Source organism: Egretta garzetta, unplaced genomic scaffold (genome assembly GCF_000687185.1).
Source record: "Egretta garzetta isolate BGI_Z169 unplaced genomic scaffold, ASM68718v1 scaffold149, whole genome shotgun sequence".
Taxonomy (NCBI): Eukaryota; Metazoa; Chordata; class Aves; order Pelecaniformes; family Ardeidae; genus Egretta; species Egretta garzetta.
The window spans coordinates 1,540,412-1,567,063 of NW_009269998.1; the positions used below are offsets into that span (position 1 = coordinate 1,540,412).

General features: G+C 40.7%; 1 protein-coding gene across 1 annotated transcript in view; it reads right to left on the reverse strand.

Annotated features, from left to right (window-relative positions):
- Window positions 1-26,652, reverse strand: part of DPYD (dihydropyrimidine dehydrogenase) — a 372,577-nt gene that overhangs the window by 333,107 nt on the left and 12,818 nt on the right. The window contains exon 4 of the mRNA XM_009647526.1: window positions 13,389-13,471. Within this exon, the coding sequence (XP_009645821.1) occupies window positions 13,389-13,471 (83 nt within the window). The remainder of the gene's footprint in view (window positions 1-13,388; window positions 13,472-26,652) is intronic.

Sequence of the window (26,652 nt, forward strand, 5' to 3'; positions counted from 1 at the left end):
GGGGCTCTGAGCAGCCTGATCTAGTTAGCGGTGTCCCTGCTCCTGCGGGGGGGTTGGACTAGATGACCTCTAGGGGTCCCTTCCAACCCAAACCATTCTATGATTCTATGACAAGATCTAAGCAATGCATCCCAGGCACTGCTGGGCCCCAGAGGGTGGGTACTGGGTGACCCAGGAGTTAATTAGCCAACGAAGAGCAAGGTGAAGCTGCAGGAACACAGAACCTTGTTCATGCCACCGAACAGCTTTGAGCACCTCAGCAGCTTGTTCAGTCGTCACTACCCTTACACAGGGACATCGTCTTGCACTGTAAAGATATTGGCCAATGTTTGGTCAATGCAAGTGATGTTGACATTCTGTCTGACCTGTAATACACTAAGGATGACAGTGAAGTTCTGATTTCAGAATGGCACTCAAGCCAAAGTTAAATTCATTTCTATCAGCCACGTAGCTCTTTGCTATGGAATTACTATTAAAAACTCTCAAGTGCTTCTAATAATCTGCATGTATTCCTAAGCAACACCAAATAGCATTCTGAAGCACCTGCTTATTTCCATAGGCTATTAATAATATAAAATATAATAAAATTATAAAATTGTCAAGATACATATCTAGAAAGGAAATTCTAAGGGGAGCGTGGTCTATTCCCTAAATTCCACAGTTCCGTGGGTTGTTTTGTTTTCAGTCTGAGAACATCTCTGCAGGTTTGGGGTTTTTTAAGGCATGTCTCTAAGCCAAATGTAGTCTAAATAAAGGTCTAAATGAATAAGCCTATATATCAAAGTGGTTTACCTAATTAGTATGTCCTCTGGGGTGGGGGGGTGTTTGCTTGGAGGTGGTGAGATACATCAGAGGAACATGTGCCGGTCGTAGTGCCGTTGCACTTTGGAAGCAGCACGTTTTTGTTAGATACATATGAAGCAATCACTTGTTTCTCCCCTAAAAACATGCCCCAAGCAGCATTCAAATTATTGCACTGGAGAGAAATGAAAAGATAGAAGAAGGTGGAGAAGAAATTTGAACTTACTCCCTCAGTCCCAAATAAGCACACTAATCACAAGGCTGGTGGCTACTTTAGATCACTGGAATTCACTCCAAAGGCTTCCACCTCCCCAGAACATGAAGGATTTCTTTGAATAGATGATCTGTGAGACCTGGATCAGGAACCCAGAAGCAATTATCTTTCCTCCTCCTCATTCACCTTCCTTTTCAACTTACCTGAGCTTGGTCCCATCTCTTGGAACAGCTCAAGAACAACACGGGAAAGCAGGCGTGCTCTCAACATGACATTTTCCTTTGTTCTCATTTTCCTTGTGTTTCACACCTGCACTTCTCTAACTCTACAGCTTCACGATGGGGCTTTTTAAACTGGGAAACCCAAGTTACCTGGCTCAGAACCAGAATGTGAACCTATATTTGCCACATCTCAGGCCAGAGCCCTAACAAATTGGTTACTAGATATTTTGTAGTTCGTGCTGCAGACTTGTTTTGCTCACATGTTTTTAAATCCCTAACTTGCACTCTGCAAACTAATGAACACTTGTGAAATCACAGAACTTCTTACAGTGCAATTTGCTTGGGTTTTGCCCAGCCATAGAAACTCTTTGTCAGATACATCTGAGAGTCTAGACCATATTAAAAGAAGCTTGATTATTACTAGCCTCAGCTTATACAGTTGTCAAGACAACAGTGAATATCATCATTAACAGAAACTGTTTCTATCAGACTGGAAATCACAGTCGAAGCCTCACTCCCATGTTCACATTATCCAAAACCATATGCAAATATGCGAATGCAAAATAAAATTCCAAATGAACTTTGGTGTCTTTTGATACTGTTCCAAACAGACGAGCAAACCTTCTCTCTCTTTTCCCACTCTGAAGTACAGGGAAATATGTTTAACTCTTCCTTTATTAACAAGAAGTCTATACAAAAATACTCAGCTTTAATTTTCACTTGCAAAGCTTTCATGTGTACCAACTCAGACGGTGTTCACAACCTAGACCGTGCACGTATTCGCCTACAAGTAGGACCCATCCATGATTTAACATCTCCACAAAAATGATCCAAGGGCTGGAGCACCTCTGCTATGAGGACAGGCTGAAGGAGTTGGGCTTGTTCAGCCTGGAGAAGAGAAGGCTGCAGGGAGACCTGATTGCGGCCTTCCAGTACCTAAAGGGGGCCTATAGGAAAGATGGGGAAAATCTTTTTAGTAGGGCCAGCTGTGACAGGACAAGGGGGGATGGTTTTAAACTGAAGCAGGGTAGGTTTAGACTAGATATAGGGAAGAAATTCTTTACACTGAGGGTGGTGAAACACTGGAACAGGTTGCCCAGAGAGGGGGTGGAGGCCCCACCCCTGGAAGCATTCAAGGCCAGGTTGGACAGGGCTCTGAGCAACCTGATCTAGTTAGCAGTGTCCCTGCTCCTGCAGGGGGGCTGGACTAGATGACCTCTAGGGGTCCCTTCCAACCCAAAACATTCTGTGATTCTATGACCTCACCAGTCTTACTAACCAATTGCTCACTGCTGTAAGCCACCATGGTGACCCACCAACTCAGCTGATAAGTAAACAATTGCAAGGCCAGATTCAGATGATGTTAAACACTACGGCTTATTTGTCTGGCACCAGGTTCATGAAATCTACACTAGACATAGGCCTAAAGCATATTCCTATGCTGTACTACAGCGTTCAAAAGCAATCTATCACCTGCTGGAGTGGTTAATACTCCAAAGGGTTGGCCTACCGTTCAGAGGGACCTTGATAGGCTGGAGGAACGGGCCTACAGAAACCTCATGAAGTCAGAAAAAAAAAGCAAAAAAGAGACAAGTCCTGCCCTTGGTGAGGAACAATCCCAGGCACCAGTACAGGCTAGGGCCAACCAGCTGGAAAGCAGCTTTGTGAAAAAGACCCTGGGGGTCCTGGAGGACAAGCTGAACACGAGCCAGTCCTCACAGAAAAAGGCAGCGGCATCCTGGGCTGCGCTAGGCAGAGCATGGCCAGCAGGTCAAGGGAGGAGATCCCTGGAGCACTGGGAGTGCTGTGTTCTGTGCTGGGCTCCCCTGGACAAGAGAGACATGGGCATGCTGGAGCCAGGCCAAAGGGCCACCGAGGTGATTAAGAGACTGGAGCATCTGTCACACAAGGAGCTGGGGACATTTAGCTTCAAGCAGAAAAGGCTCGGGGGGGTCTTATCAATATGTATAAATACCTGATGGGAGGGAATAAAGAAAATGGAGCCAGTCTCTGCTTAGTGGTGCCCAGTGAAAGGGCAAGAAACAACAGGCACAAGCTGAAACACAAGGCAGAGAGTCTGTGGAGTCTCCATCCTTGGAGGTACAGAAAACCTGGCTGGAGACAGCCCTGACCAACCTGCTCTACTTGACCCTGCTCTGAGCAGGAAAGCTGGCCACGACCAGTGATCTCCAAAGTGGAGCATGCACAGCACAATCTACTTGGATGTGGGAAGAAAATATTTTTTGTACTATTAATAGAAAAATTAAAAAATTATACAAATATGTAGTGTTTATTTCATCTTTATCTCACCCTTTTTTAATTTCTATTCTTGTGTTTTATTACACACATAATATAATATGTATACATGTACTCCTGTATTAAAGAAATAAACATACACATAGTAGGGGTGCGTGCTCAAAAACATTTTGCTGGTGCACAGTCCCAAAAGTTTGGAGACCACTGGTCTAGATCACCTCCAACAGTCCCTTCCAACCTCAGCGAGTGTCATGATTCTCCCTCTCGATAACAACAACGGGTGCCTGTACACAAAAGGAGTGAACAGATTCAGTGGAAAAAAATTTCCATCCTGCCAGCTGATGTCTGTTGCATTCTGAAATTTGTCCTTCACCTTGTTAAACCCAGTAACTCCCTAAACCTTATCTTCTTCTAGATTGATATTAATAATTGGGTTTGGATTTCTTCCACACTTCTACTAAAAGTTACTTTATAGTCTAGGGGAATTTGGTGTAGGGGTTTTTTTTATTTTTAAGACTCCGCAAGGCTACTTTACCCTACTTTTCCAGAGGAACGGTTACTGCAGCAGCCCACATTCTGCTTTTGCCACCTATGAGAAGACTACCAAAGTCAGCATGCAGTTAGCTCCGCCACTTCCTCCTCCTCAAATACTTACCTCCTCGCAGCACCCAAACCAGTCTAAAAGCTCCTTTAAATTTCTAGATGAAGCTTTACTGAGGATCAGGGTCTAGATTCTTTTTTTTTTTCAGTGATTATATTTTAAGAACAAATTGAGCCCTGTTTAACAAAAGCTTAATGCTCTTACTTACACAACCTGACATTATAGGTACATATCTATGCTATTTTTCTGCCAAGTTACTACATAAAATACCCTATTAAATTATCATACACACTTTCAAGGTATGCAAAGCAACGGTCTGTCCATTTATAACCCCCAATTCTAAAAACTAATGTATTTTTATTGTTTACTTAAGCTTTCCCGTTGCATTAAAATATACTAATAAATAAACCATTTGGAGTACATTAAAAAAAATAAGCAAAACATTAACTGAATTGAATGCTTTATGATTTTATGTGCAATCATAAATAAACCAAATTTTTACAATACCACTCTTTATACACTGAGTAATGGCAAACTACTATCAGCTCATTATCTCATTCAAGGTCTAAGGTAATCCATGAAGTAGAACTAGAGAAAGTTCATATGCTTTACGATCATTTCGAAACCCTTTGGAAAGTTCATTTTGCCTACATCTATATACATAAACAAGAAAGATGATTTTCATGTAATCCTTAATTTCAATACCATTCAGTTTCTGAAGAGCTGGGAAAAGAACAAGACCCTTCTTAGATATTAGTGTTTGTTTATGCAGAGCACAGTGATATTCATAGACCAGAAATGTACTGAAACCCATATTAACTCGACCATTTTTCTCAAACAGAAAGTTAAAACGGAAGGCCTCATTCCAAACAGGACCACTGGGGGAAAATGTTCATTGTATCTCTCATCTGGCAGACCAATACTGCCACTCTGGGAAATCAGAGAGGATTTGGGGAGACTGCCCACTCAACTTAAGGCTCATCTGAGATCCACATATATCCACTTAGCTATCCAACTAGGATTTTGGTGGTGGTGGTGTTTTCATGCCCACATGATTGTAGTGCCTTTGTGCAATGTGCAACCTTCTCCACACGCTTCCCTTACCAAAAGGAGACAGGTATCTACACTACCAAGGCCAGCAAGTCTACAGCCTCCCACGCCTGGTCCGATGCCCGCTATAGTTACAGGAAAGCAAAGTGAGCTTTAATCTGCCAAAAGGTACCATTTGAATTACATACGCTGCAGATAATCTCGGGATCCAAACAGAAAAATGCAGCCACCAAAGATATGGGGTGACTATGCAGCAGCTGAAAGAACGGTACAGCCTAAAATAACAAGTGTTCCCTACAACACATTTAGAAAAATATGTACACCTACATGCATATACCTCTCTAAATTAACATTTTGCACCTTTTACGTGTTACTCAGGTATGTTATAAAAACATACTACAGTCTTAATTTAGTAAGTCAGGTATTTTCTTTACCTCCATAAAAAAATCAACCATATAATATTGATTGCAATTAAGAGAATTCCAGCACTGCACAATATCTGTCACTCTTCCCAATCAATAACTATTTCTCAGAATGGCTTGTACACTAGCCAAAATAGCCAGGATACAAATTTATGAGATAGTAAAGTGCTTTTTATTATATGCACAGCACAGAATCACGAGAATCTTCTACACAGCCCTTGTAACAGAAACATGACCTTTGAATGCCAAAGCTCCTTTTGCGAGCAAATGTTTATCACCAAAGAGCTGTCAGCTCCCGAGTTTTCAAAAGATTAACTCTGCTGAGTCATGTATCACAAAACACTGCAAGCCTACCCATGGAACGTTGTTACAGGGGAGCAGCAACTTGAAATCCAATTTGTTGAAAATACTAAAAGTAGCTTCACATGCCAGAAGTTCCCCAAATCTTTATTTGAAATCACTTTCCAGTTACCGGCACTACACACAAGCTTTACCTACACAGATGAGCAACCACATAGGGAGAAACCCCTAAATGTAGGAAGCAAAAAAGCAAGAAATCACAATAAAAGCAAGAAATCACAATTAGAGAGGTGAATGCCATTATTTTTAGTTATTTGCAAGGCTAGTAGTTGAAATGTTCAGAAAGGAAAGAATACCATTTGGAGGCAGTAAGAAAGGGTTCAAGAGAGGCAGGTTGCATTTCAAGTCAGAATACCTTTACGAACACCTACACACGACAGCGTACGTGAGACAAGAGCGTCATGAACATCAAGTCAGTCGTGCAAATGAAGTCATTCACACACATTGAGCTGGGTTTGGGCTGGGATAGAGTGAATTTTCTTCACAGTAGCTAGGATGGGGCTATGGTTTAGATCTGTGCTGGAAACAGCGTTGATAGCACAGGGATGGTTTTGTTACTGCTGGGCACACAGAGCCAAGGCCTTTCCTGCTCCTCACCCCCCCCCACCAGCAACGGGCCGGGGGTGCCCAAGAAGCTGTTGTATACAAGCAGCATACAAATCACATCACCAATGTGTTTTTTTCTCAAATGCAGGCCACAGTTTGTTTTCTCGTGGAGGGGAAACCTGGAACTGACTGTCCCAGGGCTGGAAAAACAGCCCTACCGTTTGCCACGGACTGATCCAGACCGCACTGGAACAGGGTGAATTCCCAAACACCTGCAGTGTATCGATGACAACATTGCGCGGATCAGCACAGCGCGGGAAGCGTTTGAGAAGGGGAGAAGAGTAATCCTGATTCTTTTGAAAGCTGGTTTTGCTATAAAACAAAGTGAGGGCAAAGGACCTGCACAGGAAATCCAGTTTTTGAGAATAAAATGGCAAGATGGGCATCATCATATCCCAATGGATGTGATCAATAAAATAACAGCCATGTCTCCACCAGCTAACAAAAAAGAAACACAAGCTTTCTTAGGTGTCGTGGGGTTTTAGAGAATGCCTATTCCAGGTTACAGCCTGTTCGTAAGCCCTCTCTGTCGAGTGACCCAGAAGAACAACTACTTTGAACAGGGCCCTGAGCAACAACAAGCCTTCGAACAAATTAAACGGGAGATAGTTGGTGCAGTAGCCCTTGGGCCAGTCTGGGCAGGACAAGATGTGAAAAATGTGCTTTACACCATAGCCAGGGATACAGCCCCACCTGGAGCCTCTGGCAAAAGGCACCAGGGGATACTTGAGGTCAGCCTCTGGGTTTTGAAGCTGGGGATATAGGGGATCTGAAGCCCATTACACTCCAACTGAAAAAGAAATACTGGCAGCATATGAAGAAGCTGCTTCAGAAGTAGCTGGTACTGAAGCACAGCTCCTTTTGACACCCTGACTGCTGGTGCTGAGCTGGATGTTCAAAGGGAAGGTCCCCTCTACACATCGTACAACTGATGGTATGTGGAGCAAGGGGGTTGCACTGATCTCCCGAGGTCCCTTCCAACCCTTCCCATTCTGCGATCACACAACAGGGTCAAATGAGAAACCCCTTCCGCCCAGGAATCTTGGAAGTGATCATGGACTGGCCAGAGGGACAAAACTTCGGAGTGTCACCAGAGGAGGTAACTCGCGCTGAAGAGGCCCCACTGTATAATAAACTGCCAGAAAATGAGAAGCAATGTGCCCTCTTTACAGATGGATCCTGTCATATCATGGGAAAACATCAAAGGTGGAACGCTGCTCTGTGGAGTCCTACATGACGAGTCACAGAAAATGCTGAAGGAGAAGGAGAATCAAGTCAGTTTGCACAACGAGTCACAGAAAATGCTGAAGGAGGAGAATCAAGTCAGTTTGCAGAGCTGAAAGCCACCCAGCGGGCTTTAGATATTGCTGAACAGGAAAAGTGGCCAGTACTATATCTCTGTACTGACTCTTGGATGGTGGCAAATGCCCTGTGGGGTTGGTCACAGCAATGGAAGCAGAGCAACAGGCAGCACAGAGGCAAACCCACCTGGGCTGCTGTATCGTGGCAAGATATTGCTGCTCGGATAGAGAACCTGGTTATAAAAGGACATCACTTAGATGCTCACATACCCAAGAGCTGGGCTGCTGGAGAACATCGAAACAATGACCAGGCTGCTGGAATTGAGGTGGCTCAGGTGGATCTGGACTGGGAACATAAAGGTGAGCTATTTATAGCTTGATGGGCCCCTGATACATCAGGACATTTAGAAAGGGATGCAACATACAGATGGGCTCGTGATCGAGCGGTAGACTTGGCTACTGATGCCACTGCACAGGTTATCCATGAATGTCAAACATGCACCATAATCAAACATGCAAAGCAGTTAAAGCCTTTTTGATATAGAGGCCAATGGCCGAAATACCAGTATGGGGAAGCCTGGCAGGTTGACTGTAGCACACCACCGCCTCACCATGGCAAATACCATGTGCTTACAATGGTGGAAGCAACTACTCGATGGTTGGAAACATATGCTGTGCCCCACGCCACTGTCCAGAATACTACCTTGGGCCTTGAAAAGCAAGTTTTATGGCAAGACGGCACCCCTGCAAGAACTGAATCAGGCAACAGGACTCATTTCCAAAACAACCTCATAAGCACCTGGGCCAAGGAGATGGCATTGACTGGGTGTGTCACATCCTCTATCATGCACCAGCCTCCGGGAAAACTGGATGACAATGGACTGTCAAAAACTATCCTGAGAGCAATGGGTGTTGGGACATATACAAGCATTGGGATACACATTTATCAAAGGCAATCAATACTAGGGGATCTGCCAGTCAATGTGGCCCTGCCCAGTCAAAACCCCTGCACGCTGTGGAAGGAGGTAAGATCCCTGTGGTACATATAAAGAACTTGTTGGGGAAAAGTCCTGGGTTATTCCTTCCTCAGGCATGGGTAAACCTAATCGTGGGATTGTTTTTGCTCAAGAACCAGGGTGCACTTGATGAGTAATGCAGAAGGATGGGAGAGCCCAATGTGTACCTCAAGGTGATTTAATCCTGGGTGAAAATAATCCATGATTTGAGTTCATGTTATGGGAATTACTGTCACAGGAACCCCTTGTTGCTGGCCAGGCTAGGAGACAGGGGAGGAGTTCATTGCAATGTTAAACCCTATAATCTGACCCAAAGGGACCACGGGTGGAAATTGTAATGGATATACCTTTAAATTGTTGTAGCCCATGATTTGAGTTGCCTGTTATAGGACTTCCTATGGCAGGAACCACCTGAATCAAGGGATGACAAGCCTTACAAGAAGCAGTGCAAGCGCAGCAGTGACCTGACCTGAGCTGGCTTTGGTGCCCATTAACTCCACACAACACAGTACCTCTCCCATCCTGGGTGACCACCATAACAGATGGAGCTCAAAGTCATGGACGAAATGAACTCAATGGACGTTTTGTGGGCATTTCTGGACATTTTACAGACATTTCACAGGGGCAGTCCATAGACTAAGGGAATGATACCTGTGTCTTGTATCAAACGATGGGAAGGGGGGGTGGTTAATGAGAAGGTACTGGATAGTGTGGGACCTGACCATGACATAAATGGTATGGAGTAAGGGGTGGAGAATGTGCTGGGCTTGGCTGCGGTAGAGTTAATTTTCCTCATAGCAGAGGAGGCAGCACAGCCAGGACAGCTGACCCCAACTGATGAAAGGGATATTCCATACCATATGACATCATGCTCAGCAATAAACTAGGGGGAAGGTTGGCCAGGGGGCTACTTCTTGGGGACTGGCTGGGCATCGGTCACGTGGTGGTGAGCAGCTGTTCTCACTTGCATCACTTGTCTTTCTTGGGTTTCATTTCTCACTTTGTTATTTATTTTTATTATTGTATTTTATTTTATTTCTATTATTAAACTATTCTTATCTCAACCCACGAGTTTTCTCACTCTTACCATTCCAGTCCTTTTCCCCCATCCCACTGGTGTGGTGCTTTGCTGCCAGCTGGGGTCAAACCACAACACACATCCATAAATTTAAAGGGCTTATGAACACAGCCAAAGCAAATGGGTGCAATTAGTTTTTCAAGAAGAATCTCAATACATTTTGTTGGTTTGGTTTTTTTGGTTTTGTTTTTTTTTTACTTTTTCCTGTGCTAGTGCAAGTCTATGAATTTACTCTGGTGTTGGGCAAGTGAACTAAAGCACTACGTTTGCATCATTACTTTACTATCCAACTTTCAAAACCCTTAGAAGTACAGGTTACTATAATTTTCTGATCCACAGATAATACTATAATTAACAACTTCCTGATTATTCAGTGAGTTACTTGGGAAAATCTGTCTGATTCCACCACCTTTCAGCATTGTAATCATTCCCTTTCCCAAGTACTATACCTGGCAAGTTTCTTTGAAGTCCTGTACCCAGATACTCTACAGTGCAGGGAAAGGTGACAGAAGGTTCATGTACTGACCAATTTTAACCTCTGCTAATAAGCATCGAGTGCAATGATACGAGGATATTAAGCAAAATATACATCTCTACAATATACGAAGGACCAGACAGGTTTTAACATTCCATTAGCAAAACCAAAATCATGTAAGTCTGGTGATAAAATCGGAGTGCACAGGAACTACATACATAAAAAACAAATCCAATTTCAAAGTAAATACAGGTTTGTTCAAACAGCATTGTAATATTGCTTTAACACTTACAGAATTTAGATGAACAATATTTTCATTCACTCACAGTTTAGTATAAATATAAAGCAAGGCACCCCTTAAGCATTTTAAATAACAAATTAAACATTTACGTTTTTTACTGTGCAGTCAGGCTTAACATTTATGCAGCTTCAAAACCAAAGTACAGCCTCAAGGGAAGCCTCTCCACTGACAAATTAATACCTTAGAGAATAGAGCTGAATGGTGGCAATGAACTCATTTGTTCCCCCAATAATGAAGAATGACTCTTTCTTTACCACATCTGTGACTGTTGCTATGGTGACCCAGACTTACCTCATTGCTTCTCGAAGTGCTCCTCGCTCACTAAGAGTCGTGTGCTTTATGTCATCAAAATTATTTTCTAGTTGCTCACAGTTCTGCAACAAACGGACAAATCCACGTAAGGCTCTTAAACAGTATATTGTGCGTGTATTAACAGTATTCAACAGCATGCAAACAAAACTGATTTAGATTATGTAACCTCAAATTATGCATTCTGTTCTTGAGCAGTAGACTTGGCTACTGATGCCACTGTACAGGTTATCCATGAATGTCAAACACGCACCATAATCAAACATGCAAAGCAGTTAAAGCCTTTTTGATATAGAGGCCAATGGCTGAAATACCAGTATGGGGAAGCCTGGCAGGTTGACTGTAGCACACCACCGCCTCACCATGGCAAATACCATGTGCTTACAATGGTGGAAGCAACTACTCGATGGTTGGAAACATATGCTGTGCCCCACGCCACTGTCCAGAATACTACCTTGGGCCTTGAAAAGCAAGTTTTATGGCAAGACGGCACCCCTGCAAGAACTGAATCAGGCAACAGGACTCATTTCCAAAACAACCTCATAAGCACCTGGGCCAAGGAGATGGCATTGACTGGGTGTGTCACATCCTCTATCATGCACCAGCCTCCGGGAAAACTGGATGACAATGGACTGTCAAAAACTATCCTGAGAGCAATGGGTGTTGGGACATATACAAGCATTGGGATACACATTTATCAAAGGCAATCAATACTAGGGGATCTGCCAGTCAATGTGGCCCTGCCCAGTCAAAACCCCTGCACGCTGTGGAAGGAGGTAAGATCCCTGTGGTACATATAAAGAACTTGTTGGGGAAAAGTCCTGGGTTATTCCTTCCTCAGGCATGGGTAAACCTAATCGTGGGATTGTTTTTGCTCAAGAACCAGGGTGCACTTGATGAGTAATGCAGAAGGATGGGAGAGCCCAATGTGTACTGGATAGTGTGGGACCTGACCATGACATAAATGGTATGGAGTAAGGGGTGGAGAATGTGCTGGGCTTGGCTGCGGTAGAGTTAATTTTCCTCATAGCAGAGGAGGCAGCACAGCCAGGACAGCTGACCCCAACTGATGAAAGGGATATTCCATACCATATGACATCATGCTCAGCAATAAACTAGGGGGAAGGTTGGCCAGGGGGCTACTTCTTGGGGACTGGCTGGGCATCGGTCACGTGGTGGTGAGCAGCTGTTCTCACTTGCATCACTTGTCTTTCTTGGGTTTCATTTCTCACTTTGTTATTTATTTTTATTATTGTATTTTATTTTATTTCTATTATTAAACTATTCTTATCTCAACCCACGAGTTTTCTCACTCTTACCATTCCAGTCCTTTTCCCCCATCCCACTGGTGTGGTGCTTTGCTGCCAGCTGGGGTCAAACCACAACACACATCCATAAATTTAAAGGGATTATGAACACAGCCAAAGCAAATGGGTGCAATTAGTTTTTCAAGAAGAATCTCAATACATTTTGTTGGTTTGGTTTTTTTGGTTTTGTTTTTTTTTTACTTTTTCCTGTGCTAGTGCAAGTCTATGAATTTACTCTGGTGTTGGGCAAGTGAACTAAAGCACTACGTTTGCATCATTATTTTACTATCCAACTTTCAAAACCCTTAGAAGTACAGGTTACTATAATTTTCTGATCCACAGATAATACTATAATTAACAACTTCCTGATTATTCAGTGAGTTACTTGGGAAAATCTGTCTGATTCCACCACCTTTCAGCATTGTAATCATTCCCTTTCCCAAGTACTATACCTGGCAAGTTTCTTTGAAGTCCTGTACCCAGATACTCTACAGTGCAGGGAAAGGTGACAGAAGGTTCATGTACTGACCAATTTTAACCTCTGCTAATAAGCATCGAGTGCAATGATACGAGGATATTAAGCAAAATATACATCTCTACAATATACGAAGGACCAGACAGGTTTTAACATTCCATTAGCAAAACCAAAATCATGTAAGTCTGGTGATAAAATCGGAGTGCACAGGAACTACATACATAAAAAACAAATCCAATTTCAAAGTAAATACAGGTTTGTTCAAACAGCATTGTAATATTGCTTTAACACTTACAGAATTTAGATGAACAATATTTTCATTCACTCACAGTTTAGTATAAATATAAAGCAAGGCACCCCTTAAGCATTTTAAATAACAAATTAAACATTTACGTTTTTTACTGTGCAGTCAGGCTTAACATTTATGCAGCTTCAAAACCAAAGTACAGCCTCAAGGGAAGCCTCTCCACTGACAAATTAATACCTTAGAGAATAGAGCTGAATGGTGGCAATGAACTCATTTGTTCCCCCAATAATGAAGAATGACTCTTTCTTTACCACATCTGTGACTGTTGCTATGGTGACCCAGACTTACCTCATTGCTTCTCGAAGTGCTCCTCGCTCACTAAGAGTCGTGTGCTTTATGTCATCAAAATTATTTTCTAGTTGCTCACAGTTCTGCAACAAACGGACAAATCCACGTAAGGCTCTTAAACAGTATATTGTGCGTGTATTAACAGTATTCAACAGCATGCAAACAAAACTGATTTAGATTATGTAACCTCAAATTATGCATTCTGTTCTAATTACACAGGAGTCATTAAAAAGACATTGAGAACTCAGAAACAAAGTAAACATGAATCTTATTATATGGTTGTCATGGAAATCATCTTATAAGTGTTCCATAATGAAATGTATAGAACTTTCACTTTTTTCTTCCTTGAAAGAAAAATTAATTTTTCCTTTATCAGAACACAAGGCTCCAAAGCTCCTATACGCACACAGATGAGAATAGAAACCTCAATGTGCATTCCAGAATTATAATAAAAGTTATAAATCCTGTCCCAGTGAAACAGGCAGTGTTGTTGGAACAAACCAACCATATTTAATTTAATTTTTAAAGCATAACAGAAACTGAAAAGATTGTTTATAGACAACTTAACCACTTAATGCTTTTTCCAGATTAGAGCCCACCAGTATTTTTAGGAGTAATATGAAGCTAACAATTTTGTGAAAATAAGTGAAACAAAACATCCCTATATTCTGTTAATTATTAAGTGTGTGGCTGGTTCCATTACTCCCCAGTGCAGATCCTTTTCTTCTGCTCCCATAAAGGCAGTAAAATTGATTCAGAAGATGCTGGGCAGTGCAGAAATTTGTACCTGTGCAAAGTGAGTGTGAAACACCAGCAAAAAAGAATTCTCTGATCATCTGCATCTCCACAGGATTTTTATATTCTCTTGAGGCTTCGTCAATACAGGAGGCTTTTAGGTTGCCCCTGCTCTCTGCGGCACCTTTCTCCAATACCAAAACTTACCTCTGGGAGGCATAATTTTGCCATATGGGTGTAAAAGAAACAAGTTGCAAGCATACCAGTTACTATTGCTAACAACCTTGGAGGCAGAATTGTCAGGCTCCTTATGCAGTAGCTTTAAAGAAAAATACAGGCGCTATCATTTGGTCTTATTGCTTGCACAGCTTTTAATATCCAAATTCATTTTCAAGTCCACATCTCTGAGATAGTTATAATAAATACAGTAAAAGTTACCTATTGTTATTTCTTTTTGTGCATTGATTCTCGATTTTTATAATTACATTCAATTTGAGGCTACAAAAGCATTGCTGGAAAGGAAATAATTAGGCATTTGTAAATGACCTAACAAGGTGTTTTAGTCTGTCCAATTAACATTTAAAATATCATTTTTTTTTTAAATAAGATTATAGCCTTTTTAATGCAAAGTTTTAATGCTTTAACAATACATTTCTGAGCAGGAGACACAAACAACGCCCCATTTGGAACTTTTGCAATCTTTTCTCTGCCTTATAGAAAGTGATGCATGTCCTAAGTATGAGTAGTAAACCTTATCTCATGGTTAATCTAGGGGGGTTTTTTGTTTATAATACAGTCAGCTGTGCTTCATATGGCAAAATCCTACTCAAAAACTCAAAGGGATTACGTGAGAAAGACTGGGAAGCTCTACAATGACGTGTTCCATTATTTAGATCAGCTCCACACATATACAGACAGGTCAGTCATTTAAAAAGCACAAAAAAAAATCCAATTTGACAATACTAATTCATGAAGAATTCCTCATTCATCAGTACTAAATTGAAAGTACCTGTGCAAACAAAAAAAGAATCAAACCTCCCATCCTCCAGGAAAAGAAACCAAAGGAGCATTCTGAATATCGCTCCAAGCACCCAAAGGAAAGCCCGTGCTTTAACAACCCTGTGCCACCAGCATCTCAGGACAGGTTCAGAAAGTCTGAGCATCCTGCAGTTCATTTCTCTTGACCCTGTGGTATAAAGTATGTGGAAATGAGAGAGGATCCAAAGCACACCAGATTTTTATCAAACACCACTAAATCTTCTCTATACTGTACAAGCTAAAGTAAAACTGATGCTCTCCACGTGGAAAACGATGAAAAGAGTAAGTTCAGCTGGTATTTCGTCTATACTGAGCATACTGCGTTAATCAGCTGAAGCGCAACAAAGGTGGCACATATCTAAAGAAAATGCTGTAACCATGTAGCCTTACACACACAAATAGTCCCTCTCAATTACAACCCCAATGCAAAAATGAACAGATGACCCAGAACAAAAAGTGGAACAAATATTACAGACTCAAATAACAGATCTCCTACCAATTTATTTGGCAAGAAGATGAACTTCTGCCATTTCTGAGAATTGTTTCTGGACAGTATCTTTCTCAACTACTTTCAGCCAAACAGCTCTCATCCAAGGTACAGCAGTTGGAGAGCAGATAACCTCACCATTAGGAAAAAATGAACCAAAAACTGAGCCAGATGCAGACTCCTGAAGGAAGATGACCTCATAGTATATGTCATCAGGTACTGCATACATAGTGAAGAGGAGAGTGAGCAAATATTGATCATTCCCACTGCTTTCCAGTTAGAGCTGCAATCATCCAAACCAGTTGGATCCTCTCAGAGAAAAGAGAGCAGGGTGTCTGAAATACCAACTGTAAAGCACAGCTAGAGGTGTATGGATGCCACTTCATGGGCCTGAGCAACAGCTCACACACTACATTCATAGGCTGTCTGAAAGGATATCAGTTTATAAGAAAGGCTACAGATAGGAATGAGATTGTGAACATGAGGATACGCTGAAGAATATGTCTAGGAAGTGATGAAACTTCAGTAGACCATGACCAGGGTGAGCTTTACAGTCTTAAGTAATAAAACAGTAGCAAAAATTGAGCTCATTCTACTATCCATGTTACCAAATAGATTAGTATCTATAAACATCTTGCAGAGGGCAGTGTGTTTTGGCCCATAATACTTCACAGATTTAAGCATAATGAGCAATTGAACTCCCAGGTGTTTCATTCTGAGTAGCAGCTAAAGTAAAAAAAAAATCAAAACACAAGCAATGAAAAAAATTGGGTTTGGTGGCTTACTGCCAAGTGATTTTCTGTGGGCATAAAAATCTAGAAGTCTTAACTATGATTCAATAATTATATAGTACTTTATGTGTTATCTCTGTTGGCAGATCTATAGTGCTGTATGACACTAAACTAAATATCACCTTTGAGAAGTTCAGGAGGAAAAATACATAGAGATGCAATTAGGGACATGGTCATCGTAAGTCAAACTACCATCGCACATCAAAAAGCCACAGAAGTCTAAATACTGCTTCTTAAAGGGCTCTAGCACAAATACTTTGAGGTTTTAAAACGAACCAAAAAGCAAGAGAGTGAGGAAGAGATTTTATACATAAATAAATGGCCTGTTTATGAGATCTTAACCAAAACTATATGACAACTAGTTAAAAAGGGAGATGTAGACTGGATATCCACAAATACCTGTGGCATCACACCCAGCATACTGGTGGAACATCTAATCAGAAACGAGAAAGATGAATGATGAATGTACGAAGATGAGGAAGAAGGAAGATTAATGAACAAATTGAAAAGCTTTTCTTCCCATAACCGCAAAAATATGACTTTTTTCTCCTTCTGCAATTTATTCTTGTTAATCAAATAAACTGCAAGCTTTGGGAGCAAGGGCTATGTGCTCATAATTCTGCATGTTCACTTATGGTAAGTGATAATATTAATAAATCATGACAAACTTTATAATAATATTCTAACAGTCTGAGCAAAGTCAGCAACTACCAAGTCCAAAGTAGTCTTACTCTTTGACACTGGCTGAAGTAACAAGCTAGCTCACGTAGCTGGAGAATATAAATAAAGAATCACTCCATTTAGAAGTAAAAACCTAGGATTCCGGCAAAAATGAAGTTGTACTTTTTAAACTACATCTCTAAACATTCACCAGCTTAGCTGTCTTGTATATGTTTGTCTTGCATGGAAAAGCCCTCTGAGCTTGGCTTCGTCACCTGAAAAGCAATTCTTGATTTGGCCTCTTGGGTCAAATGCAAACCTTTGCAGATGTTGCTTAGAAACCAAAAGCATTCTATTGCCTGGTGTCATCACTGAGGATCTCCCTACATCACAGAAGCATCACTGCCTCTGCTCGGCCATGACAGACCTAAGAGTCAGTTTTGAGGAGACCAGAACTCAAACTCGCCCATTCTGCGATACAGAACTGATAAAAGAAGTGACCCCACTTCTGTTGAAATCGACCTTCAATCTTCCATCCAGTCAAACAAGAGTGGGATGACACTAAGCCATATCCTGCTACTTTATCCTGAAATACTTCACATAAGACTTTCAAAAGTGTTAGTATTACAGATAATGTCTTACACACATTTTGAGATAGTTGAGAAATAAAATCTTTTGATCTGACAGCAGCGTAAGACCTATCCTAAGGCAGCCTGCATCACTGAGGTTGAGTAGGTCTCTTATCCTAGCAGATACACTGCCAAATCAAAAGCCTTACCTAAAACACCGTCTCTCTTCCATGAAAGTAGTTTTTAGGTAAGTAGGATTGTTGAACTGTTGGAATTCATTGCTTCCACGTGGCTTTAGGAAATTTTCTTAGAAAGCTTGAGTTTTTTCCAAGCATCTGTGAAAGTAAATCTCACATTTTTACTGTCAAATGTTCTCTGTGTATTAATCATAAGGAACACACAGCAATTGAACGATGGAATAGCTCTCACCTGTTTGCTTTGTATTTACTACTGCTGCTATATGCTAAAACAAATTCACTTTTCTCCTGTTTTCTCCTTTATAATCCATGAGAAAGGTTCCTACAAAGCATGTTGTGTCTTAACTTTCTAATGTTTATGCAGCCAAATTTTAAAATGTGCGTATTAGATGCATTTGTTCCTAGATTTCTGAGTGCTTAAAATGAGACAACCTGGTCCAAATTCTGAAGATGTAGTAGGTCCCTCTGATATTTCAATGAGTTACCTTTAAGGAGGTAGGCTCCAGCAACAGATTGCCAAAACTGTTGGGGACCTATAGAATGTACTGTAAGTACCTATGTCCTTACTGGTTCAGCAAGAAAAATCTCGGATTTTCATCCAAAAATTCCTTAAAAAGTCAAGTCCCACACATGCCACAAGGCTGACCACATTAGTTGGCTCTTTTGAAAACACTGGCCACACTGCAGAATTGATCTCCTCTATCAAAGTAGTAAAAAAAAGCAGACTTCTTCGGGAGACCGCATAAAAAGTGTAGAATGCTTATTTCCATATTGATCATCTTGATATATAAAATATTAACACCAATAATCACTTTTTATTCTGGAAATGTGAATGATTTCATCAGCAGAAAACTTTAGAAATAACTAAGTTGTGTTTTATAAACTTAAAGCAACATTATAATAGTAATCTAAACTGTAATATATTGCTGCAAGGATAATTATTAAGGGAAAACACAGCTGACATTTTCTGATTTATGCACACAATCAGAGATGGAGTCCAAGGACTGTGACATAATTATCTTCATGCTAACAATTTTTGTAAATCTCTTGACAGAATTTTAGCTAATTTTAAAATGCCTTCTGAAGATTAGCACTTAAAACTGTTGGGGAAAATAGCACAATTTATTAGCAAGGGTATAATTGTAAACCTTCCAAATACTCATTGTGAATATCATTTAGACAGTAACTCCTGCTTTAGCAGCTGGTATATAAGACTCCAGTTTATGGAATCTTGAAACAACAGAGAGAGTAGAATCTAATTAAACAGGATTACATGCCAAAGAAAAATTATTAAAAACAGACTAATAGGCAATTGTTATGAATTTGGAATAGCACATCTCCTTCTTTTGATGCGAACTTATATAATGCTGTGCTTTATTCCAATGAAACCTAAATATTCTTCGCAGACTTCTCTCTTGATTTGGAACAGACTGTCTTTCTACACTGAAACAACACAAAAAGCTAAATGGTTCCATTGATCTTCTCTCACAGACTTAAGCACCCATCTGCTATAGGGTAAAATGACTTCCATATATCGCATTGACTCTAACATTGGTGCTACAACTCATTAAAGTTATTCCGTAGCCAATAGCTGTATTCCATACGGGAAGCCCCCTTAAACTATCTTCCGACTGAGCAACGAAACCAAGCCAATGGCATTTGCCAAAGGGTTTTATCCAAGAGCATTCTTAAAAGCTAAAGGATCGTTTGATCCTAACTGTAAGATATTACGGTCTCCGCAGTATCTACCTACTAAATTCCTCCTTCCTATTTGCTGTGACTCATTCTCAAGGGGTTCTTATTCCAAACAGGGGGAAAAGCAGCTTAAAACTGATACCTGACCAGCTGTTCACAAATGAAAAATAGGTATTTTATTAATATGTTCCTATTCCTAATATCCACAGAAAGTATACTGAGCCCTCAGGTATTTACGTAACATTTGACAGCATGTCATTCATAATACATGAATATTTGTTATAACAATTTTTTCATTATGTGATACAGCCACATTGGCCAGACAGGCTCTTTGAAAAATATAGATATTAATAGATCCAAAATAGACTTCCAAGAGAAAACCACCTCTAAGTGCTAGTAATCAAATACAAATCAATAGAAAAAACATTAAACAGAATTGTGGGTGGCTGTAATCAATGCCTAATTAGCATAACCATGTTAATTTTTCTTAGGGTTTTTTTTTTTGAGGAATATTATTTTTAAGGCACTAAAAATAGTGCACATGCAAACTCAACCACAAGTATCACATTTTCCTCCACAAACAGGAATATATTGCTAAAACAGGACTGACACCAGGAAACTCCGACTCACAAGAGACTTTCTGAAGCTGCAAGTGTGGGTTTTGTCATTAATTACCAGAAATACTGCCAATGTAACTGGGAATTTTGAAGTGGAAGCAGGTAATTTTGGGGTTTTTTTCAAGTTTTCCCAGTTTAAAATATGGTGCACTTAATCCTTAAGGACAGGTAATTATATAAAAGTGAATTACTTGTTAAACACGCATAACGCTGTAGTTTGCAACGGTACCAGGACTACGAGAAATCTTCCAACCTGCGATGGCATTCTGCTAACTTCCTTTTCGTGCTGTTTCACGCACAAATTTCAAGTGGCAAATTTATAACAGCCTTCACGTTCACATAAGGGTACGATATCTTGCTTGCATTCAACCTGCTGTTGTCAGAGCAGATGCAGACACCACGTGTTTTGGCAGTGGATAACACATCAGACAGCAGTGATACCGGGAAGATGAGAAAAGATATTCCGAAAGGACCATGCATGCAACACAAAGAATAGGAGACCAAAGAACTCAAAAGAAAAGAATAAAAAGCTACAGAAGATATGCAAGACAGCAGAGGCACAGCTGGAAATAATAAAGGAGCAGAGAATGCAGGTGATGCCACTAGACAGGACATTTTATAATGCTCCTCCCCTTGTGACTCAGCTTTAAAAGACAGAGAAAACTGAGAACAAAAAGGAAGGAAAACCTTTGCCTCTCTCGCTGCTTTCCTTCTCTTCGCAGAAGAAAAGTTAAACTTGATCAGTAGATGATGAATGGGAGGGCTTGGCAACAGGGTAGCAGTCCCTCTGCATGGGCAGGGACACTGTTCAGACTGCTTCCCTGTATGGGACAGGGCTCTGTAGCGAGGAACAATACACATCATGGCTTAGAACAGGACAAGCTCCATCCATGCGGCTGTAATCCTGCCTTTTCCCTATCAGAGAGCCTGAGCACTACCCAAGAGCCTTCACAGAAGTTTAAGATCCTATCTGGGACCCATTCCTGATGGTTGAACCCTCTGATTCTCCAGTACTCATGGCATAAGTTTACTATTTAATTCTTTAAGGGCATGAAGTCTAAGTAAAGAAACACAGGCTCTACACAGAATTTCTAAATGTACTATTTTCACTTGACAGTGAAAATGTAACTAAGTAAAGATTAGCAAGAAAAAAAATATCCCAAACACTGTACTCCCTCCCTCCCCTCCCAGTAATTTCCCATACCTCAACCCAGCTCGATTTTCCCTTGGGATTCTTTACTCTGCTTAGGCAAATATTCCCCTGACTCACTGAGATTAAATAAAATGAGAGTAGGTAGGTAAAGACCAGACTCATATTGAGAATTAACATTTACAGAGCTCATAACCTGGAAAAAAGGAAGAATCTTTAAAATGCAGGTAGAACTGTGCTCCAAAGGAACAGATTATGTTCTTGACCTTCAACAAAGAGCATAAGAAAAAGCACATACCCAAAAGCCCCTGCTTTTTTAGACGCCAAATGACCAAGAATTTAAGGAATTAACCCCACATATTTGAGAACCAAATTACAGCATCCCTCTTATTTTTCATGTATAGCTAAAGAATTATTAAACATAAGAGCTTTTCAACAATTAAAGTTATAATAAAATGCTTAAATGCCATCCTGAAACAATGCAGTCCAGCCCAATGTAGAGGAATAAAAGCAAGTTACATGTAGCAGGCTTGCTTCCTCAGCCCAAGATGCCACCTCTCATCTCTTACAAGGCACATTTTATTCTCCAGCCACAGTATTTTTTCAGAAGCACCACAACAAAACATTTTCTTTCATGGTTCTGTGTTCACCATGCACTACGGATGCCTCTAGTTGCCTCAATATTAGAAAAAAAAAATCCACAACAGGACACAATTTTCCCATCCAATTCTGCAGAAGCTAACCTGCCTAAGCTATTTCTCATGATTTTACAAAAGCTTCTTTCCCAAATAACTATGAGAGCTGACTAGGCAAGTATGCTGGGTTTGGCTGGGATCGAGTTAATTTTCTTCACAGTAGCTAGGATGGGGCTATGGTTTGGATTTGTGCTGGAACCAGCGTTGGTAACACAGGGACGGCTTCTGGCCAAATTCTCATAGAGGAACATTCTTCCTCCAAACTTTCCTTGCAAAAAACTGAAATAATTCCACAAAAAACACTCTTAAGATCCCATTCTCTGACTTGGTGAATTACCAAGAAAAGAGTATATGTGCTTCTATTCTGGATTATGGTGTTACCTGAAAATCAGTACCACAGCACAAAAGATGACTTAGATAGCAATGAAACAAATTGCCTCATGTGACAGGTGAGGGTACTTACCACAGACAAACCTAAATACGAAATTGAGACTATACCCCAGAGGAATAACTGGAAATACTAAGTTTGCTTGAGAACCATCTACACAAGTCAAAGGAACAAGAATTAGGAAAAAGGCTGCAGCCAGTAGAGCACAGCCCTTGTATCAAGACCCTGGTGCGGCTGCATTACATGCTGGCACTCCCTACACCTGGTTTTCCATCACTATCATTCCTAACAAAAAGCTGCAGAACGATTTGGCTTAAAATAATTTGAAGCTCATGCATAAACTATAAGCGCCATATGCAAACACCAACAAAATGTTACCTCAGCTCTTATGTTTTAAACTACATGTTGACTCTGAAGTCGATGATAGCAGGACATGTCATGAGAAAGCATGCGAGCGAGCTGACAATTCACTGATCTCAAAAAAACTTAGGCTGCAATTCCTCCTCTATTTCCATGTCCTTGTACTGAGATGCCCAGGAAAGCCATGTATTGAAATACATGTTATATTAATGGCCATCTAAAATAGCTAAATCAGAGGAAAGCTACTTGCTGTTTTTTTCAAAACACCATAAAGAAAAAATAACAAAAAGACTACTATGTTTATAAGCATTCCTTGCTATGCTCATCACCAACTGGTATCTAAAACCTTATTGTAATACTATAGGGTCCAGAAACAGTAAGACAGTGACCCCAGACTCTGCAATACATACAAAGTCAGAAGAAACAAATGGAAGCACAAAAAAACCAAACATGAAACTGGAAAGTGTGTATAAGAGCACACTAAGAACCACTAAATGGGTTCACTGGGAGCCCAAACTGTTTAACAGTCAACGCAATTACAGATCTTTAAATATCATGCATCAAGTCAAGTCACTCAAAATGAAAGCTAAGGAGGTAGAAAGTCAAGTCTCGGGCCAGGGCGGGGGGGAAAAACAAAGTAGGACAGTGCAAACATTGTTGCTGTAAAATATTTTTCGCCGTCTCAAAAAATATTCAGAAAAATCAGAGGTATGGGGCTATTACAATGGCTGCAGATCCTACGAAGTTATCACCATCTGTTGTGTCATCTATTTTCAGATACACAGACATAATCAAAACTGAGGGAAAAACTGCTCAAATAAGTGTAATTTTCTTTGAATAAGATACCACGCATGTTTAATAAGCTTGAGAATCTCCCAATATGAATTTAAGGCAATGAACAGCATCGGTTTCTTTTCTGTAAGAATGACATGAACAAGAACTTTCCTACACACAGAAATGAGCAGGGTTTATGTGTAGCTACATTTCTCAGCAGGGCATTCAAAAGGTTTTTTTCACAGTGAACATTAGAAAGAGCATTAGGAGAATGCTGCTGGAACACTGTTTATTCACATGCAGCTTGAAAACAACATCCAGCCTCAGGTCTCCGTTCCATTTACAACCTCAGAGAGAAGAGCATCTAGCAGCCCAACCTCAGTACGGCACTGTGCGCTCTTCTAGTTCTGCGTCCCATTTACCATCATCTTTGTAAGGTTTTTACTCCTTTGGAAGCTTTCATGTCTCAACCTGAATAGCTTTCTCCTCCCAAAACCTTCTGGCCTGCATTCAGACAGCTGTATTCCCCTTCTTGTCAGTCCCTTAAAAATTGCTGTGTTCAAGCCGAGGTGAGCAATACAAAGCACACCCCAAATCCCTAGGCAAGCCTTTCACCGCAATTCCCAAGCAAGCAGGGACATACAGAGCCAAGATTCACCAGAAGTGAAGAGTGATGCAAGGCTGCCTGGTATAAGCTAGGCTTAGCACTCTTTGGAGGAGTCTAGTCCCACCCCAACAGCACTCCTCAAGACATTTGGGGCTAGGTAGCACAGTTCCTGAGCTAATAAATTGGGTCTCTCAGCAGGGCTGGCTCTGTCACAGCATCTTCCTCACGTGAGACTTGAGAGCAGCATAGCCAAAGTGGCTCCAACTATTGCAAGCAAAGGGCTTTTAGTTCCCAGGACACTGCACAGGGCGGACTTGCCCCTGCTTGATGCGTTTAACTTGGAGAGTATGAACAACCCACTCCCTCCCTGCAACCAGAGGTTAACCTAGAACCCTTACTACAATTGCCCACATTTTACAATAAAATGCAAAAACCTAGTTTTGAAAATGCTATTTTCAAACATGCACACTGAATATTTGTTAAGTAACACTGAAACTCTTACTTCAAATTATTTTTCCTCTCTGGCAAACATATTGGACTTGTTAATCAGTCCCCAGCTCCTGAGCGTCACTACTACAATTGCATACGTGCAAACAGAGCAAGAGGAAAGTGCAGGGTGGCTGCAAAGCAAAAAGAAACAAAAATCATTCTTTTAACATGATTACCACATTTCTTCTTTTTCTTCTTGAAGCCATTTTTATCTCCCATTTTTAATTCTTATTCTTCTGCAGCAGTTTCCCTGTATCCCTTGTGTATACAGTGTTTGAGCTTTCAATTTTTAATTTTTCTTCAATAGTGCCCTATCTTTCCTTCCCTTCTTTTTCTTCTTCATTACTTAGGTTTTTTTCCCCTCTCCTGTTCTGTTTCCCCATGCTTGTTTACTTTTTCCCCCTAGTCCAGACTAATTATTTCATGTCTCTTGCTCTGTTTCATTATGTGTCACGGCTTTTCCTTTCTTATATTTTTTTTTTTTTTTCACATTGCATTCCTTTATTCCACTCCTGCAGCTCTCTGATTTCTATGTGCTTGCTTAACTATTACCCAAATGGCTCCAAGCAGGACACACTCAAACTGAAGAATAAATAAATTAAAAGAAAAATACTATCTGTGGCCATGTGGTGTTGCCTAGCAACGGCCTGTACCTCTCCACAGCTTTTCTAGAGCCCTGGTGGCAACCGAGCTTTTCAGACTTACTGCTACAAATATATGCAAGATCCTTCTCGCATTGTTTGTCCCTTCACTAGCAAATAAATGCAGAGAAAAATATAAATGAGGGAGAAAAACTCCAGAGAAAGCACTGACAACAGGACGGCTCTTTCCGCGCAAGAAACGGCCGCGTACTCCGATGGGCACTGCGCCCCTTGGCCCCTCGCGCACTCTGTAAAACACACGTGGCTTATACGATATTACTGTTCACTAATAATTCTACCGCTACAATCTTCGAGAGAGAATGCAAGTAATATTTCCTGAGCAATTTCTGAATTCACGTTAAATTCACCCAACTCTTAATACCGTGCACGCATTGCGGGCTGAGATTCATTGACTTCTCACACTCTCAAAGTTGCTTCTGAAAGCTTTCCACTAAAGAAAAGACAGTAGTAGCCTTCCGGTTGTATAGGAGAGGAAAAATGGTCCGAGCATTGTCAAAAATGCAGGGGGATTATAAGGGAAGTGAAGTTTGTTACTAAAGCTTACAGATCCAATCTTAGAAGATTGTCAGTATGTGTTATTTCTAATGACCTTAGACATGACAGGAGTGAAAGCTAAGCTTCCCCCCGTCCCCTTTTCTTTTAAAACAAAAGTTTGCTGGGCTTAATCTTCAAAAGTTAGAAACAAATCCTTGCTAAGTCCATACTTGACAAAGTATTCATGATTCAGCATTAGCTAGACTGAGTTTCAAGAGAACAGATACTAAGCCAGTTTCCCTGATGGTCCTTTTTTATTCCACAGCAATGGAAGACTCCTTCCAACAGCCAATGGCAACTTCTGGGAAAAAGTCTTTTTAATAAAATAATGGAAATAATGCTTATCCAAGGGACTAAAACTTTAAGGACATTAGGAGTCCTGGAAGGGGAGTCAAGAAATAGAAATGCTAAAGCAAAAGATAACCACGTAGCTTAGCTAAGGACCAACCCATGATGAAGCCCTACGGAATGGAGAAAATTTTAGTTAACGTGTACCTTTCCAAAGGGCATCAAAATCAGTGTTATCACCTGGGAATTTTTTATAGAACTAAATCAGCCTCAAAGCAATTTGATGTCTGCATAGCAAAGCATCAGTAGCAAGTGAAAAGAATGTGCATCAAAGCACATACCTTAAAAAGATACTGAAGAGCATGGGTCTACATCTGTCAGCTACAAATTGTTATGTAGTAAAGAGAAACCGCAAGTGATCCACATAGGTAAGCAAAGGACAGAAACTAATATTCAGGTACATAATCCCAGTTTATGAACCTCATTCCCACAGTAATGTTTGTGGAAATGAAAGGCCAAAGAAAGGGT